The 17,359-nt window shown below is 41.8% G+C and overlaps 1 protein-coding gene across 1 annotated transcript; it reads right to left on the bottom strand.

Moving 5' to 3' along the window:
- Positions 1-7,883: 7,883 nt before the first annotated feature.
- Positions 7,884-8,414, bottom strand: LOC124279986 (dynein light chain Tctex-type protein 2B-like). The gene has a single exon (XM_046715866.1). It carries the CDS (start codon positions 8,412-8,414, stop codon positions 7,884-7,886), a length of 531 nt encoding a protein of 176 aa, XP_046571822.1.
- Between the last annotated feature and the right edge of the window lie 8,945 nt (positions 8,415-17,359).

Here is a 17,359-nt window from a genome sequence, read left to right as displayed (position 1 = left end):
GTGCGATGTTGTAGCCAGTGGTATTGACATGTGCTATGTTGTAGCCAGTGATGTTGTCATGTGCTATGTTGTATACAGTGGTATTGTCATGTGCGATGTTGTAGCCTGTGGTATTGACATGGATGATGTTGTAGCCTGTGATGTTGACATGGATGGTGTTGTAGCCCGTGATATTATAACGGAGAGTGTTATTGATGTTGCCAAGTGCGATAGCCTGTGATATCGCCCAGTGCGGTAGTCTTGATATCGGCCTGTGTGGTAGTCTGTGATATCCCCAGTGCGGTAGTCTTGATATCGGCCTGTGTGGTAGTCTGTGATATCCCCAGTGCGGTTGCCTGTGATATCGGTCTGTGTGGCAGCCTGTGATATCCCCAGTGCGGTAGCCTGTGATATCAGCATGGGTTGGGTGTAATGTTGATACACGCAGTCTTCTTGACGGAAGTAATCTTGCTTCATTGTCCGAACGTGTAAACCTTTAACCATGCTTGTAAATGTGAACTTTTTTTCCTAGTGCCACTTACTACCTATAGGTAGGAACTGACGGTAGCTTCACAATCAATATATGACAGAGCGTCGAATACACGATTGCACGAAGGTCATATTGGTTCAGTAATTTGTAGGCTACAACTTTATACAGGTTCTACTTGACAATACTTTGTCAGCGAATCAGCCACTTGTGTACAAGTCTTATAAATGTCAATCTCAAGAACCTTAAATCAAAACTGTAATAGCCATAACCAAGATAGAGCGTCCTTCGTCGGTAATAAACGCGAAGAGTGGCCTCCATTAGATAACTCTTGACAAGCAAGATGGATTAATTTGATGGTGTTAGGGTGGCGGGATATCAGTCAGGAGACGTGACATGGAGACGGGACGTGGAGACGTGACAGGTAGACGGGACGTGGAGACGTAACAGGTAGACGGGACGTGGAGACGTAACAGGTAGACGGGACGTGGAGACGGAACAAGGAGAGGAGACGTAACAGGTAGACGGGACGTGGAGACGTAACAGGTAGACGGGACGTGGAGACGTAACAGGGACGGGACGTGGAGACGGAGACAAGGAGACGTAACAGGTAGACGGGACGTGGAGGAAACGGAACAGGACGTGGAAACGGAACAAGGGACGTAACAGGTAGACGGAACGTGGAGGAGAGGGAGACGTAACAGGTAGACGGGACGTGGAGACGTAACAGGTAGACGGGACGTGGAGACGTAACGGGTAGACGGGACGTGGAGACGGAACAAGGAGAGGAGACGTAACAGGGAGACGGAACAAGGAGAGGAGACGTAACAGGTAGACGGGACGTGGAGACGTAACAGGTAGACGGGACGTGGAGACGGAACAAGGAGAGGAGACGTAACAGGTAGACGGAACAAGGAGAGGAGACGTAACAGGTAGACGGAACAAGGAGAGGAGACGTAACAGGTAGACGGAACAAGGAGAGGTAGACGTAACGATGGTAGACGGAACAAGGAGAGGGACGTAACAGGTAGACGGGACGTGGAGAGGAGACAGGTAACAGGTGGAGACAAGGAGAACAGGTACAAGGAGAGGAGACAAAGGAGAGGGACATGTAACGGGTAGACGGGACGTGGAGACGGAACAAGGAGAGGAGACGTAACGGAACAGGTAGACGTGGACAACAGGATGGGGGTAGGACATGGACGTGGAGACGGAGGAGTAACAGGTAGACGGAACGTAACAGGTGGAGACGGAACGGAACAAGGGAGAGGGAAGGGAGAGGAGGACGTAACAGGGTAGACAGGACGTGGACGTAACGGAACAGGGGGACGTGGGGAGACGGAACAAGGAGAGGAGACGTAACAGACGGGACGTGGAGACGGAACAGGAGGAGACGGAAGACGGGACGTGGGAAGGTGGAACAGAGGAGACGGAGACGGAACAGGTAGACGGGACGTGGAGACGGAACAGGTAGACGGGACGTGGAGACGGAACAAGGGACGGAAAGCGTGACGGGTAAAAGGGACGGGACGTGGAGTTGTAACGGGTAGACTCAACGTGGAAACGTAACAGGTAGAAGAGACGAGGCAGATAAACGGAACATGAAGACATAACAGGTAGACGGAATGGAGACGGGGCAGTAAAACGTACGTGAAGACCTAACATTTGGAAGGGATGTGAGCGTGTTCATTATGTCCTTCATCAAACTTGAAGGGCTGATGAAGTGCTGCAGTTGGCGAGAAGGGATGTATGCCACAATGGTTTGCCACCTGTATCTGTATCAGTCAATAATGTTATGATATACTGCTTACGTCTCTCTACGGCAAACACCTAATGCGTATGATTGAAGGTTCGACTCCGGGTTCGCCCTCATTGTGTTTCTACATTTGTCAGCACCCCTTCGTAGTTCCTTTCACCAGCATCCCAAGGGGCATTCCTCCCACGTCAAGATGGCTTGCTGTGATATACGAGAATACATTTCAAAGCGACGTATAAACCCACTCACTCACTCACACTACAGTAACGAACTACTTAGCAATACCATCGCAATACAGAGTTATCATTTATCATGATAAATCAGGGATTTGACACAGGATGTGAATATACTGACATTTACTAGGATTGGGAAAGGCGATCTCTGAACAATGATTCCATATTATTTAAAACACACGTAAATATTTGTTGTTTGTAAAAGATAAAGCATTTCAAACGAAAGGTCGAAACTTATGTCTGTGAATATATTGATGCTCCATTGATCAAGAGATGATCTAAAGGAGATATTGATAGCGACTACCGCCTGGGAAGATGCGATATTTTCTACAATTTAAGAATATCTGGACAATTTCATATTTCATTAAATATGTTTGACATTATCATATTGTATATGGTTGTCTTTGGATATACTTGACTCAATAAACCAATAACAATCTTCTTTCGGCATTATTTTGGCCAAGTTATCAAATTTTGCACTGGTCGTAATTCTGTAATACATTATAAAGAATTAGAGATTGATTCCTTAATTCAGCCTGCCACGATGGCCGCTGACCCTTGTAACGTCGGTGCACGGATTCAACACGCGCTCGTTATCCGGGTTCAATTAAAACCTACGTCAACGTTCTAATACAATTACTGCTCGTGACCCGAGGTCAGCGTTGATATGGAGGAGCGATAACATTATACCCCGACAGGTATAGCTACTTAATCCTGTCCCCAGGTTGCAAACTTTCACGAACCGTGTGTATTTGAATTGGGCTGAATCAACAGGGAAAGTCAATATTTACCCTTACTAATATCAGCGGAGGGTTGTCTGGGCTTGTCTGTCTGTTATAAACAATGAATGCAGAGCGAGTGTTATTGGTATCCTGTTAACTGAAAGTAGAAACTTAAGCTTGTTTGCTGTTAAACGCCGCACCAGTATATTCCAGCGGCGTAGAGTCTTAAACATACCAGGGGATAAGTACGCGTAAGTATAAGTGCTTATATAATATTAAACGAAAGCATAGTATATTAATATAAAGCGGTATATGAATACAAGCTTAAAACGTTCACAAGTTGTATCGTTTCTCACTTTTAGGCAATGGGTATTGTATTATATAAACAGTCAGTGTGAACAAGATTTGAATTAAGTCTTAGCAAGGAGTGGTTATGATGTCATGAGTGCGTGAGTGTGTTTGGTTTAATCCCGTTTTGAACGCTGTTTTAGTTACATGTATTTTTGTTTGTTTGTTTGTTGTTTAACGCCACAATCAGCAATATTTCCAGCTATATGGCGTCAGTCTGTAAATAATCGAGTCTGGACCGGACAATCCAGTGATCAACAGCATGAGCATCGACCTACGCAACTGGGATATAATGGCATATGTCAACCACGTCAGCGAGCCTGACCATTCAATGCCATTAGTTACCTCTTACGACAAGCATGGGTTGCTGAAGACCAGTTCTAACCCGGGTACTATTCCAGTTAAACCGTTGCCCCTCAGCGCAATATGGAACAAAGCCAGAAATGATGGAAGCCTCAGACAATTGCCAATTTTGTGAAAACCACGCACGGGCAAATCCAGAAACGTAATCAGGCGAATCTCGGATTCTTGCACATGTAAAGCACGCAGCTCTGCACACCGACATGTAACGCCTTGGACCACTGGACCCGAGTCCATTTAGGGTGTATCGGACATGGACTGACGCTGCCAAGACTATATGAACGGTTACGTGTGTAGCAACCTAAGATGGCAGCCTGGTTCCCGGGGTCTGCTACGCTAACGCTTCGACACTGCGTCAGCACGGCAGACCCCTGGAACCTGGCTGCCTAAAATGGCAGAAACAGTCCACAATTTCGTAAAAATCTATTTACTGCGACATTCGTAACTACTCGTGTCATTCCGGCAAGCCGGATGGCTACTCGTAACCCTCTCCTGGCCATGTTCACGACTGGACCTTGTCTAAGCGCAAACGAGCACAGAGATGAATACATTTGTATAGTCAGGGACTATTTTCAAGGAAAGATAACTCTGAATTTTCAAACATGGCTACTAGAAATTTATTATACAACACGAAAGTCATTTTAAGTAAGTTTCTTTAACGTTAACAAATATCAGCAAAACGATAATTGTATAATCACGGAAATGATAATGAAAATAATTGAAAAGAAACTTTTTGACCTCATTTCACAATTTACTACGCCCGATTTGATTGGATTACCTACGATTCTTGCCAATAATAGCGTACTATACAGGTACGAGTCTTCTTGTAGGTCACGGAAAGAGGCGAGTAATTACGAATGTTACTGCGATACTGTTTCCGGTAAACACAAAAACACCAGACGACATATAAAGGGGATAAGATTTAGTGAAAAGACAGTGAATATAATTTACAGTTATATTTCAACGTTCCATCCCAAAGAAATAACCCAAATTTAAATGATGAACGTGAGACATCTTGAGAATGTATAGTTCATGTTATACAAAACAAATATTCAAATATATACGGTAAGCATGAGGCATTGTCCACCGAATCCTTGTTGTACTAAATATGTGCCCAGGATTATGAATGGAAGAGGACACAGGATCATGATGGTGTACACCATACTTTCAACCACCTTGCTCAGATGTTTCGTCTTGACAAGAATACACATTACCAAATGATTTGTTGTATGTACGTTCCTCAGTGTCACTGCCAACATGTATTTGTAAATCTATACATCCAAGTATTCCTTTAAGTATAGCGATATAATACTCTCGCTCTGGACATCACACAGGCTAATACCTTTCCGAATCCATAAATGTCGGGATATGTTTACAAGGACAACAAAACGACAGCGTCATCAACAAAACCGCGTCTCTATGAACTGAGGTCAACAAAACCAAAATAGCATAAGAAATGCAATTTATCTGATAAGATAAAAGTAACTTTACTCTACTCAAGGGTATGCGGAATATCCTTTTAAGATATAAACACATTCATTACAGGAGTGATTTAGAACGTAACACAAGTATGTCTGTAGAGCCCTTAAATCCGCCCACTCGTGAATTTTAGTCCGTTTAAGCCAAAAGTTGATCTGAGTGCCCTACATTCGTCTTTATGTACATGTAAGCCGTGTTTATAATATCGTATTGGTTTCAAGAGCAGTCCAACATCGAAGTCGATTATCAGTTTTATACTCCACTTCTATGGCGTGTTGGTACAGATCCACAACTTGTTGTTTCATTTCATACATACGATGGTAATCTTCCTGAAAACCTCTTTCAGATCCAGTTGTATAAATGATTAAACTTGAGTGGCTTTTTGTTTGTTTAAGGAATTCATGGGGTTTTTTCGACATCGAACCTTCGACCTGTTTCCTAGTCTGTCTCACAGTCCCTGAACCACATTATTTCCCCTACTGCCAAGCCCTATCTGCAGTGCTAAAACCCTAAATAAAGATTTCCTCAGGTTCTGAATCTCTGGTCTCCCTGGCGCTGCTTTTCAATTTAAATGGGCTTGTTTGTTACTATCAAAATTATATATATTCAGAGACTAAGCGTTAGTCTAACTGTTCCCGTACTGACACAGTAATGTAAGGACGGATTTCTAAAAAACAATGATACAATTGTTACTGTATACGGTTTTAAGATCATCTAGGTACATGAAACTAAAATGAATATTGCCCAAGGCTTTCACAAGAATATGACTAACGTGTCGTAACACTGACAGATTTATAGACAAAAACTAATCTATGACACATACCAAAGACTTCATTTCATGTGATACCTGAGATTTATGGAATTAAACATGGCAGAATAATAACTAAGTATCTAATGTATTTATCGTCACAAATAATATATTGCAAGATAAAATCATAAGGATATGGTTGAGTAAAGTGTCTTAAGCTGGAATGTTGATGGAAGCGGCGTAAAACTATACTTTCGACTTACGAAACCACTCGCTATCGATCTGGGCTCCGTTGCACGAAGCGATGGTAGCTTCAAAACGATCGTGAAGTATGTCAGTTACAATACCGAAGAGCTAACGTCGCTGTGTTAACGGGAACCATTGGCCGTTTCACTAAGCAATCTTAACGCTACGACTGACTAATGTTGATGTTATATACTGGACAAAAATAGTTAGGGATATATGTAAATTTTGAAATTATGAATAATGGTGTATTTATTCATTGACACATTGATAAAATATCAATCATAAAAATACCAATATCCCTAACTTATTTTGTCCGGTATAGAATTACGATCGTTTTGAGGAACGCCGCTGGGCCAGGCTCCACAAAGCCACCTCAGCACCAAAACTGTTAACTTATGCTGCCGAGTATGGAAGTAACGACCAGTGTAATCCTAAACTCTTTTTGTGGAGCAGGGTCTTAGTGTAGAGATTACGACGGGATTTCTATTAGTTGTCATTCACAAGTCGTTATGACGGTTACAGGGGTGGAATCAGACTCCAAGGAACGTACGAGCGAGTGGGTGAATTGTGTTTTACGCCGCTTTAAAATATATTCCAGTCATATTACAGTGGGGGACATAACAAATGGGCTTCCTTTGTGTTGCAATATCGAAGTCCGTCCTCCGATGCGGAAACCGCAAAGACACACACACACACACACACACTCTCTCTCTCTCTCTCTCTCTCTCTCTCTCTCTCTCTCTCTCACTCCCTCACTCACACTCACTCTCTCTCACACTCTCTCTCTCTCTCACACACACACACACACACACACACACACCACCTCCGCCGCCCAAGGAACATACGACGTGAACAATACATCAAATAACATTCTTCGAAACTGAATTGCATTCATTTAATTGCCTGCTCATTTAGATCTGTTGACTGACTGTAACTCCAAAGGATAGACATTTGAAAAAAGGGTCATTTGACACAAAATATACAACATATGTTATTGTTCGTCATAAAATTGCCCTCGATGTATCCGGCTTCGCTGGACTCAGAGTTGACTGAACGAAACTTCGAGAACCATTAAGTGATATCAGTGCTACGACCATCATTTTCCATCGCTTCAGAACACAGAATTTCGTTCTGGGAACAAAAGTGTTTACGGCCTCCCAACATATTATGTTTGAGAACATGCAGTAGGTCAGGTGCACGATTTCTGTTGTTGAGGACATGTTCGTTTCCTGCAACTCTCCCAGTAGAATATCAAATGTTTCTAAGTCAGCGACGAAGAATCACGGCGGTAAATCCGCTTGGCGTATTAGAACGGTCTTATATGACACCATATACCTACATTTGCTGGTCAACACAGATTCTTCTGGCGAAATGGTTTAAGGACCAGTGTGCAATATTTGGAGTTTTTACGTAATATGGCACATACAATATCACAGGCATCAATATAACTGGCGTTTACCAGTACCAACCTCGATTAAAAGAAGGCGACTTCTTGAAGGTCGTTAAACTGAACACATTAGGATGGTCACTCGTAATATGTAGCGTACACGTTCCCCACAACGAAGAAGGTGGGGGTCTCGAAAATAGCTGAGGCAAAGTTGTCACTGCTGTCGTCCCACAAACACCTGCTGGCGTGGTTGAGACCCTGTTCTCGCTTCTCCACTACCGTGACATAGGAAACGATCTTGTAGCGGGACAATCCAGAGGACTTCACCCGCTCCTTGATCAGGTCCGCCAGGGTCTTGGTGAGATGGGGGAAGGTTTTACCGTTGTACTCCTTCCCGGAGAGGTAGGATTCCAGGATGCCGTAGATGATCTGTTGGCACTTCCGGGTGGAGAATTTTCCTTCCTCTTCCGGTTCCATTTTATAGGTGTTTTCGTAACAGACCTTCTCCTCAATCGGACCGCCGAAGGTTTTCGAGAACACCATGGCCCGGAGCCGGGTCTTGAGCCTGGAGTAACGGGTCCTGTTGCTGGTGTCGGATCTGCTGCTTCGGTCGCTCATTCTGTCAGACCACGCTCTGCGCCTGTCCGACCTTCTACTTCCGGTGTCCATGACTGAGAGTTTATCTTGTTAAGAAACGTCGCAACTTTCAAAATGGAATATAATGTGATCTGGTTTAGTCCTTGGCTTGGCCAACTGTTGTCTTTGAATCTGATGAGATGCCCTAGGATCCTTACAATCTGCTTAGTAGTATTGCACAATCTGGAACGGCTTCACCTGCAGCGTTGTCGGGATACAAGTTCGTAATGACAACCGACAAACTGTCAAAACACTTTTAATCCAATACCAGTATGTGCTAATCTTCACACATATGTCCCATGAAGTATGCGTTGGTTGTAAACTGCAGGCAAAGTCCTTCCAGAACGAAACTCCAAAGATACAACACCTTTAAGACTCCAAACCTCCTTTAAATGTTGAGACAACTACACCCAACTTTGACTATCCTGTCTGCCCGTCCGCGATTGTCAACAGCTTTCGCTCCCTCTCGACAATGATGGATTTGCCCTCGACACAACCAAACTAAAGTGCCAGCCCCGCCCCCTCCCGACCGCCCTGTGTCAATATTGTGGTCGCACTGATCCGCTCACACCTGTACCTCTCTGGCCGCAAGGTCAATCAGCAAGCGATATGCCTGTCACTCATAAAACTCGCTGCCGTATTGTTGTTTTATTATTAAGGTCGCTCAACGTCTTGTTAATAGAATCGAGAACCAATGCCCGACATTGTTTCGCTGCATTGTGCCATTCTTTAGTCTTGTATTACGTCCATTAAATAGTTTGTTGTGAAATCGAATAATGTTGTATGATGAATATAGATTGTTGGGCTGGCTGGTTATAAGTATATGTGGCATTGTCACGTAGTAGGAAATACAATTGACTTAGGGCCTATTCGATTATGCTAAACCGGTTTTGGTTTCTGGAAAACCATGCACTCGATTGTGTCGAAACCTAAAACTTACATATACGCAAATATTTACCTCCAAAAGCATCTCATCTCTTAATTATTTGTTAATTCTCTGATAAGATGACAAAAAAATATTACCTTCGGCAATGCTGTCATCCAATTCGTTCCACTTATATAGTAGCTGAGACATTTTTTTGGTATCCATTTTGAAACCAGATGGTGAAACCATCCACTCGTTTATAAACTAGAAACTGGTTTCACTTTGAAACCATGTATCCGAAACTAGACACTCGTTTATAACAGGAGAAACCAGTTCCAGAAACCAAAACCAGTTTCGCGATAATCGAACAGGCCCTTAGCCTGTCCCGGGGTAAGGAAAGATTACGTGTTTGATATCAACAGGTGAACAGGGCTTTGTGTAGAGGCATATTTGTCGTAACTGAAGACAATGAAATACTCAGACCCCCTGGAAACCTGGGTCACAATAAATAGGTTTCCCCCACCACCCAAACCCCACCTCGCCCTCACCCATGCCCTCTTCCAGTGCTGTATTCCTTGTGGTTCAAGCCGACTGATTCGAATCAAGCCCGGTGATTTGATTAATTGTTTGGGAACACGCCCATAATATCAACCACGGGGTGGTTACAACTAAGCCGCAGTAACCTAAACATGCTTATCGTCAGAGGGAATGGCATGGGTCGGATGGTCAGACCAGGTGACTTGAGTGAGTGAGTTTAGTTTTACGCCGCTTTTAGCAATATTCCAGCAATATCATGGCGGGGGACACCAGAAATGGGCTTCACACATCGTACCCATGTGGGAAATCGAACTCAGGTCTTCGGCGTAACGAGCCAACGCCTTAACCACTAGGCTACGCCCACCTCCCGATATAGCTGGAATATTGATGACTACCCCGTAAGCTAAATAAGTAAAAAACAAATACTCTGGAAAACTGGGCCAGAGATCTGATAAGCAGTAGACTGCTTCAACTTGAGATACTCATACTGCATACCGACTTAAAACCCGCAGTTAAATTTACGACAGACAATGGGGACAAATTAAATATTTACAACTTACTGAATGGAGTTCTTTTGTTATATTTAGTAAACAAGAGGTGGGAAGGGTAGAGACCAGGAGTGAGTGAGTATGTTGAGTTTTACGCCGCACTCAGCAATATTCCAGCTGTATGGCGACGGTCTGTAAATAATCGAGTCTGGACCAGACAATCCAGTGATCAACAGCACTGCACAATTGGGAACCGATGACATGTGTCAACCAAGCCAGCGTTAGTCTGACAAGCATGGGTTACTGAAGATTCCTAATGACATTCATGGGTCGTCAAGTACAACGCCAGCGTTAGTCGCCTCTTAAAGCGACAAGCATGGGTTACTGAAGATTCATTCTAACCCGGACATTCACGGGTTCGCTTGAAGTACAGGGACGTTGGGGTAGTCTAGTGCTTAAAGCGTTCGCTCGTCACGCCGAAGACCCGGATTCGATTCCCGATATGGATACAATGTGTGAAGCCCATTCCTGGTGTCCCCCGCCGTGATATTGCTGGAATATTGCTAAACGCGGCGTAAAACTAAACTCACTCGCTCACTCACTACAACCTCACTACAACCTAATATTCTTCTAATGGTTATCGCTATGATTTTAATAGCTATTGTTACAATGTTCAATTTCAAAATATTGATATTTACATGAGTTTGTATAGTGAATATACCCGTGAAGATCCGGGGTATACTAGGTCTTCAGCAACCCATGCTTGCCACAAAAGGCGACTATGCTTGTCGTAAGAGGCGACTAACGGGATCGGATGGTCAGGCTCGCTGACTTAGTTGACACATGTCATCGGTTCCCAATTGCGCAGATCGATGCTCATGCTGTTGATCACTGGATTGTCTGGTCCAGACTCGATTATTTACAGCCCGCCGCCATATAGCTGGAATATTGCTGAGTGCGGCGAAAAACTAAACTCACTCACTCACTCACTTGTATAGTGAATAAGCATAAATTGCCAGTACAAGCGTGTTACGATATTAACATCACTAAAGTGAAATATGAAATCATGCATATCGAACATGCGATATTTCTTATATCCTGGACATTAACAACACACGGGGCTCACTCACTCACTCACGTTGTGGGTGAATGACTATAATATCAGCTAATCCATTTCACCCACATTTCACAATCAATCGCAAATATTTGAGGGAAATATTATTTGACTGAGAAATCTTATTTACTAATAGCCGGATAGAATATCAGTAAATGTGGAATACATTATGAGCGTTGGAATCCGTAAGTCAACACAGCAGGTTTGAAATGCTTCCACTACAACCTTCACTGTGGACACACGCTCGCTCTCACTTCAGCTCAAGTGGGAACTGGATATTGGTGTAAATACAGAGAGTGTGTGAGTGAGTATGGTTTTTACGCCGCTTTTAGCAATATTCCAGCAATTTCACGGCGGGGGACACCAGAAATGGGCTTCACACATTGTACCCATGTTGGGAATCGAACCCGGGTTTTCAGCGTGACGAGCGAGCGCTTTAACCTCTAGGCTACCCCACTGCCCCGTGAATACAGAGAACACTGTCTACCTTGTGCAAGAGGTCCAAAGACTAACATGCCTACAGTGAGTGATTGAGTTTGGTTTTACGCCGATTTGATCACTATTTCAGCAATATCACGGCGGGGAACAGTAGAAATGGGCTTCACGTGTGTGGAATAGAATCCGAGTCTTTGGCGAGACCAGCAAACGCTTTAACCACAAGGCTACCCCACCGCCCCAGCATGCCTACAGACAAATCTCATTACCGCAGTACATGAAACATCTTGCCGACTGCTATGTATCAGTCTCATATCTGTATTGAAAGTCTTGCCGACGATATTTTGTTAACAATGCTATGTGTCAATTTTACATCTAAGTAAAAATTCTTGCTGACACAATTTTGTAAATATTGATATATTTCATATCAAAACTTTTTTGAACGCATTCATTTACGATATATGAAACACACAATAATAAACACTGCTGTTAATGAGATCGATTTACTATTTTATTCAGTCGTTGAGGTGAGGAGGGGTTATTCTTCTTCGAATTTGATGATCGTTGGTTGAAATTACCCGTGAAGGTCCGGGTTAGAATGAACCTTCAGTAACCCATGCTCGTTCTAAGAGGCGACTAACGGGATCGGGTGGTCAGGCTCGCTGGCTTGTTTGACACATGTCATCGGTTCCCAATTGCGCAGATCGATGCGCAATCACTGGATTGTCTGGTCCAGACTCGATTATTTACAGACCGTCGCCATATGGCTGGAACATTGCTGAGTGCGGCGTAAAACTAAACTCAATCACAAAAAGTGATCATGACTGCTGGGTGGAAGAACTTTATTACTCAAAAGAAGTTATATCTAGTGTTCAAGAGTAGTCACCATGCCAACTGGCAATAGCGTAATCCGACCGAAGTCGCCGTGTACCACCCAATACAAACATCAGCACAGATGGCCCAGGTATCTGAGGCGCCGCAACTGGGATCTTGCAACTGCAAAAGTACCTTGGCCCTATTCTTCCGTGCAAACTACGTCAGTTCTGCCAACAGCATCAATCGCATTTGTGTCTCATTTGTCAGTTACACCCCATAATGTGATGAATCCAATATCTGCAACATCTAACTCAGTCATTCTGTATCAAAGATAAGAAAACAAACCAGTAATCTTTAAATATATTTAATATGCAACAACGGAACTTTACAACACCTTGTACTCTCATCAATTTGTACAATGTCACAAGGTCAACGTGATTTCCACCCTCAATACACAACTGTACAAGCCACACAGTACACCACGAACAGGGTGCAAGCTGTGGTCGCGATGAACACACATAATAACAGTAACCACAGGCGAAGATATATGGACATCCGTGTCCCTTTGGCGATCCCTATTGGAAGCGATGTGGTGAGGTAACAACTTGCATGGCCAGACTTTTTCCTTTTGATATTCGGTTTCGGATGTTAAGAGTGAAAACTTTGATCAGGGCGAAAAAAATAAAGTGAAATTTCATATTGGTTGTGTAAAAAGAAGTTCTGTTTTGGGCGTTTATAATTATCATAAACCTAAAATATGACAGCATTTCTGTCATTCTTATTGTGGAAATGATGTCCATAAAAATTATGTCTATAAATAGAGGACATGTCATTCCATTAATATCATTTCTTCACTTGACCTTTTTACTTTTAAGGTTGTACAGAAAATGTAATGCCTTTGAAAGTTGACCTCAACAAATCACTGTCCATAATCTTACTGGGCTAGAATATATATTTCCCACAATTGCAGAACACCAATTGTACCAAGCATGCCAGCCAACAGGTGAGCTTATGAATACATGGTCTGAAGCTTGGTCAATGAAGCAATGTAAAATTAAATCTATAATGACTGCATCGATCGCTTGAAACAGAGTTTCAGAAACCCTATACCTCTAATTAGTATATTTCAGCTATTGTTAGAAGAAAGCATTCAGAAACGTTTCAATTAATCTCTGCAAGATATGCCCATGAAATAGATATATACATATTATATCATGATCATGTGTTTATAGCTACTATCAAATAGTGATACCAGCTGTTCATGAAATGAGAGCCTATCCTGCCTTATCGTTGTGATACATCACAAAGACATGAACAGGCAGGTCAATTGTTCATCTGAAAAACAAAGGATCATGTGGATCAAAAATGGGGAAGTGAAGAAAGCCCTGTCACTGAGGTTGAAGATGTTAACCACTTTCTTAAATGAACGAAAGGATCACCATCAGGACGACTCTGGAATCTGAACCAAACAATACTGCCATCACCCATAGGGGATGTATACTGTAGGGGACATCCTTCCATCTGTGGACTTAAACCCACATCTTGAACAAGACAAGTGAACACATGACCCGCCAGGCCACATCACAACCCCATAACCATGTATAAGATGTACACCCTAGTACTATAGGAGAGAGATACTGCTGGACAGGGTCTGACAAGAGGACTTCACCACTTTAAAGTACGAGCATATATATGTGTGTAACAATGTGTATACTTTATTAACATGAGCATCATTATCATCATCATTAACATCATGAGCAACTCAATGCAGGGTGATAAACACAGCAATGAAGGCAGGCAGAACACTGACAATGTCGCCATGGTAACAAACACAAGTACAAGTACAATCTATATGGAAATGGAATATGTTACAAAATGGCTGTGTCCAGGACAAACTACATGAACAAAACACCAAGTACTGAGAGAGAACTATTTATACTGATGGTTCATACACAACTATCCAAAGTTCTGATTCAGCAATGAAATTTTATGGTCTTTTTAACAATCGAACACCTTCCGTTTTAGACAAAAATGAATATGACTATTTGCAAAACTTTACAGAAATGAGGATTACTGGGGTGATGTTTAGTCCCTACAAAAAACACTTGGCTGCAAGGTAACGACTTCAAATGCTGCACACAACATAACTAGAACCCAGAATGATATATATTAATATGTCATGCTTACCAGTTGAAAGATTATCCTATCTGTCTGTCAGAAAAACTTTACACTTTTCATGAGGTTTTCTCAGATGTTTTGTTAATCAATGCTTGATAAGATATGCTTGTACCAGGCTAGGCAATGTATTTCGATACAACATGCTATATTTGTGATTACAGTTTCTTCAGTAAAGTACAAATTCTAGTACTTTTTTTAGATTGAGTCCTTTCCAGGAATGGAACTCACACTCTCAGATGCTTCACATTTCTATGTCTCCTAACTATGTGCAGCCCTATGTAAGCAGTGTACCAATAATGTTGAATACATTTTATGACTCAAGGTCACAATGGTATGACCTTATCAACCAAATCATCACATACAGCACATTTCAAGTTGTATTTCATGTAATACGACTGATATATTTAGCGATTACTAACCGATATAATTTTTCTGGCATCTGAACGAAGTCCCTTCTGAGAAGAATTGATGACTTCATATCAGTGAGGGAGGCCACTACTGCCAGTAGACAAACATTGTTTTATCAATGTATAAGAGAGCTACATAAATACCTTGAGATATCATTTTTTCGACACAACCTCAATATGATGACGAACTAAAGAATACACAGGGTCCAAGCTTATACTTTGACACATATGTTCCGAAACATCACAGTTTGACACAATTGTGTTTGATAGTGTATCTGGAACCAGCCTTAGTCACTAACTTGGACATACACCACAATTAACAAAACACTCACTGGTTGGTATAACACTGTTGGTAGATATATAAGCAGATTACATGCCGGTATTCTTTTTCTTATTTTACATGATGATGAGCCCCTCATGCCAAGCTTTAACAAAACAACATATTTTCTAAACTTCTGTCAGTCGATCAGATTTGCACAAATATGAAAAACACTGAAATTTTTAATTATATTCAAATTCAGTTACAACCTCCAGTCTCTTTTTATTTACTTTCTAATTCACACATATTGTCAAAATAACACAACATATTAAGAAAGAATGGTTACTTAATATGGACTGGTTATTCTGTCTTAAATATGTAACATATCGAAAGACAGGTCTGATATTAAATCTGTCATTTCCCCACAAATACCTCATTTAATGTATATATAAGAAGGCGTTATTTGTTATAACTTGCCACCAGTCAAAATAACAGGCCCTCATGCCTTCAAAAACAAACAAAAACAGGACCTAAATGTAGCCATGTGAAAGCTGAGGCTATGTCTAAAAGACTAAATTAATTATAGGCGAAAATTGCAACCATAAATGCTTCAAATTTGATGATGTTTGATTGACAATAAATAGAAAGAGTTAGAAATGTAATAAATACATCTGTACTTGCCGGACAAACAAGTCACATTCAAGTATCCGTGGCAACAAGAATAGCCACTCATGTTATAACAGGATATATGTACTAATGTTACCACCATGCTACATCCTAGAGCCCTCTCTGTACATGATCACAGGATGACAATCATCCTCTACAACCCAACACAAAGCAAAACATATCTCAGAACCCATTCAAAGACTGGACTACTATTGAGCTTCTGCCTCAAGTTTTTCTCCCTCCAACATTCATTCAAATGACATTCAAAGAATAACTGCCTTATCCATGAGATTATTTGAACTGCTGAGTTACTTATTAATAAGTGACTAGCTTGTGATTGGATCTGTAGGTTCTTTTCACAGAAATGTTTTAAGATTTGAGAAGTTGGGTCAGCTCTGACCAGTCAAATATACAGAGACAGAAAATGAGAAAAAAATTCAAGCAAAATTACAGAATGCAAACAAATTTGCATATGAAAAGGTTGAAAGATGTCTTTCTATCAGTTTAAGAACACTGAAAAATGACCAGAGTTTGATGCTGTTTACCAAGACCTGAGAAGGCTGACAAGAAAGCCTTAACAAAATTTGACATAGTTATCAAAGCGGTTAGTTCTACACAGCTTTATACGTGGTTAACACAACTGTAGAAATATTTTTAGAAAAGATAATACATGATTCTAAGATAAATGAAATCAGAACAAACAATTACATGAACATGTGTAATGTTGCCTTGCTTCTCACCATGAGTGAGTGAGTTTAGTTTTAAGCCGCTTTCAGCAATATTCCATCAATATCACGGCAGGGGACACCAGAAATGGGCTTCACACATTGTACCCATTTGGGGAATCAAACCCTGGGCCTAGATTTTAGAAGCTCTCTTAGCGCTAAGATAGTCTAAGTGCCATACATTAGCATTACCTTACGACTATCTTAGCGCTAAGAGAGCTTGAAAATCTAGGCCCAGGTTTTCAGTGTGATGAGCGAACGTTTTAACCACTAGGCTACCCCACCGGACCCTTCTCAGCATGAGAGAAATACACATCCGAAGCGACAAGTGTTTGTCTTAACGTTCTTAGCATAACTTCAGGTCAAACACATTCCACCTGAAACAAGAGCACTGACTACGACACCTTTTCCAAACTATGACAGAATAAACTATCAATCTATCTCTAATGTCCATGATCTGATGCTATAATGTCACATTATCATAGGGA

This window comes from Haliotis rubra, unplaced genomic scaffold (assembly GCF_003918875.1).
Source record: "Haliotis rubra isolate DU_JTF1 unplaced genomic scaffold, ASM391887v1 Scf26, whole genome shotgun sequence".
NCBI classification, from domain to species: Eukaryota; Metazoa; Mollusca; class Gastropoda; order Lepetellida; family Haliotidae; genus Haliotis; species Haliotis rubra.
Note: the sequence above shows the minus strand (reverse complement) of the source record. Positions and strands in the feature narration are given on the sequence as shown.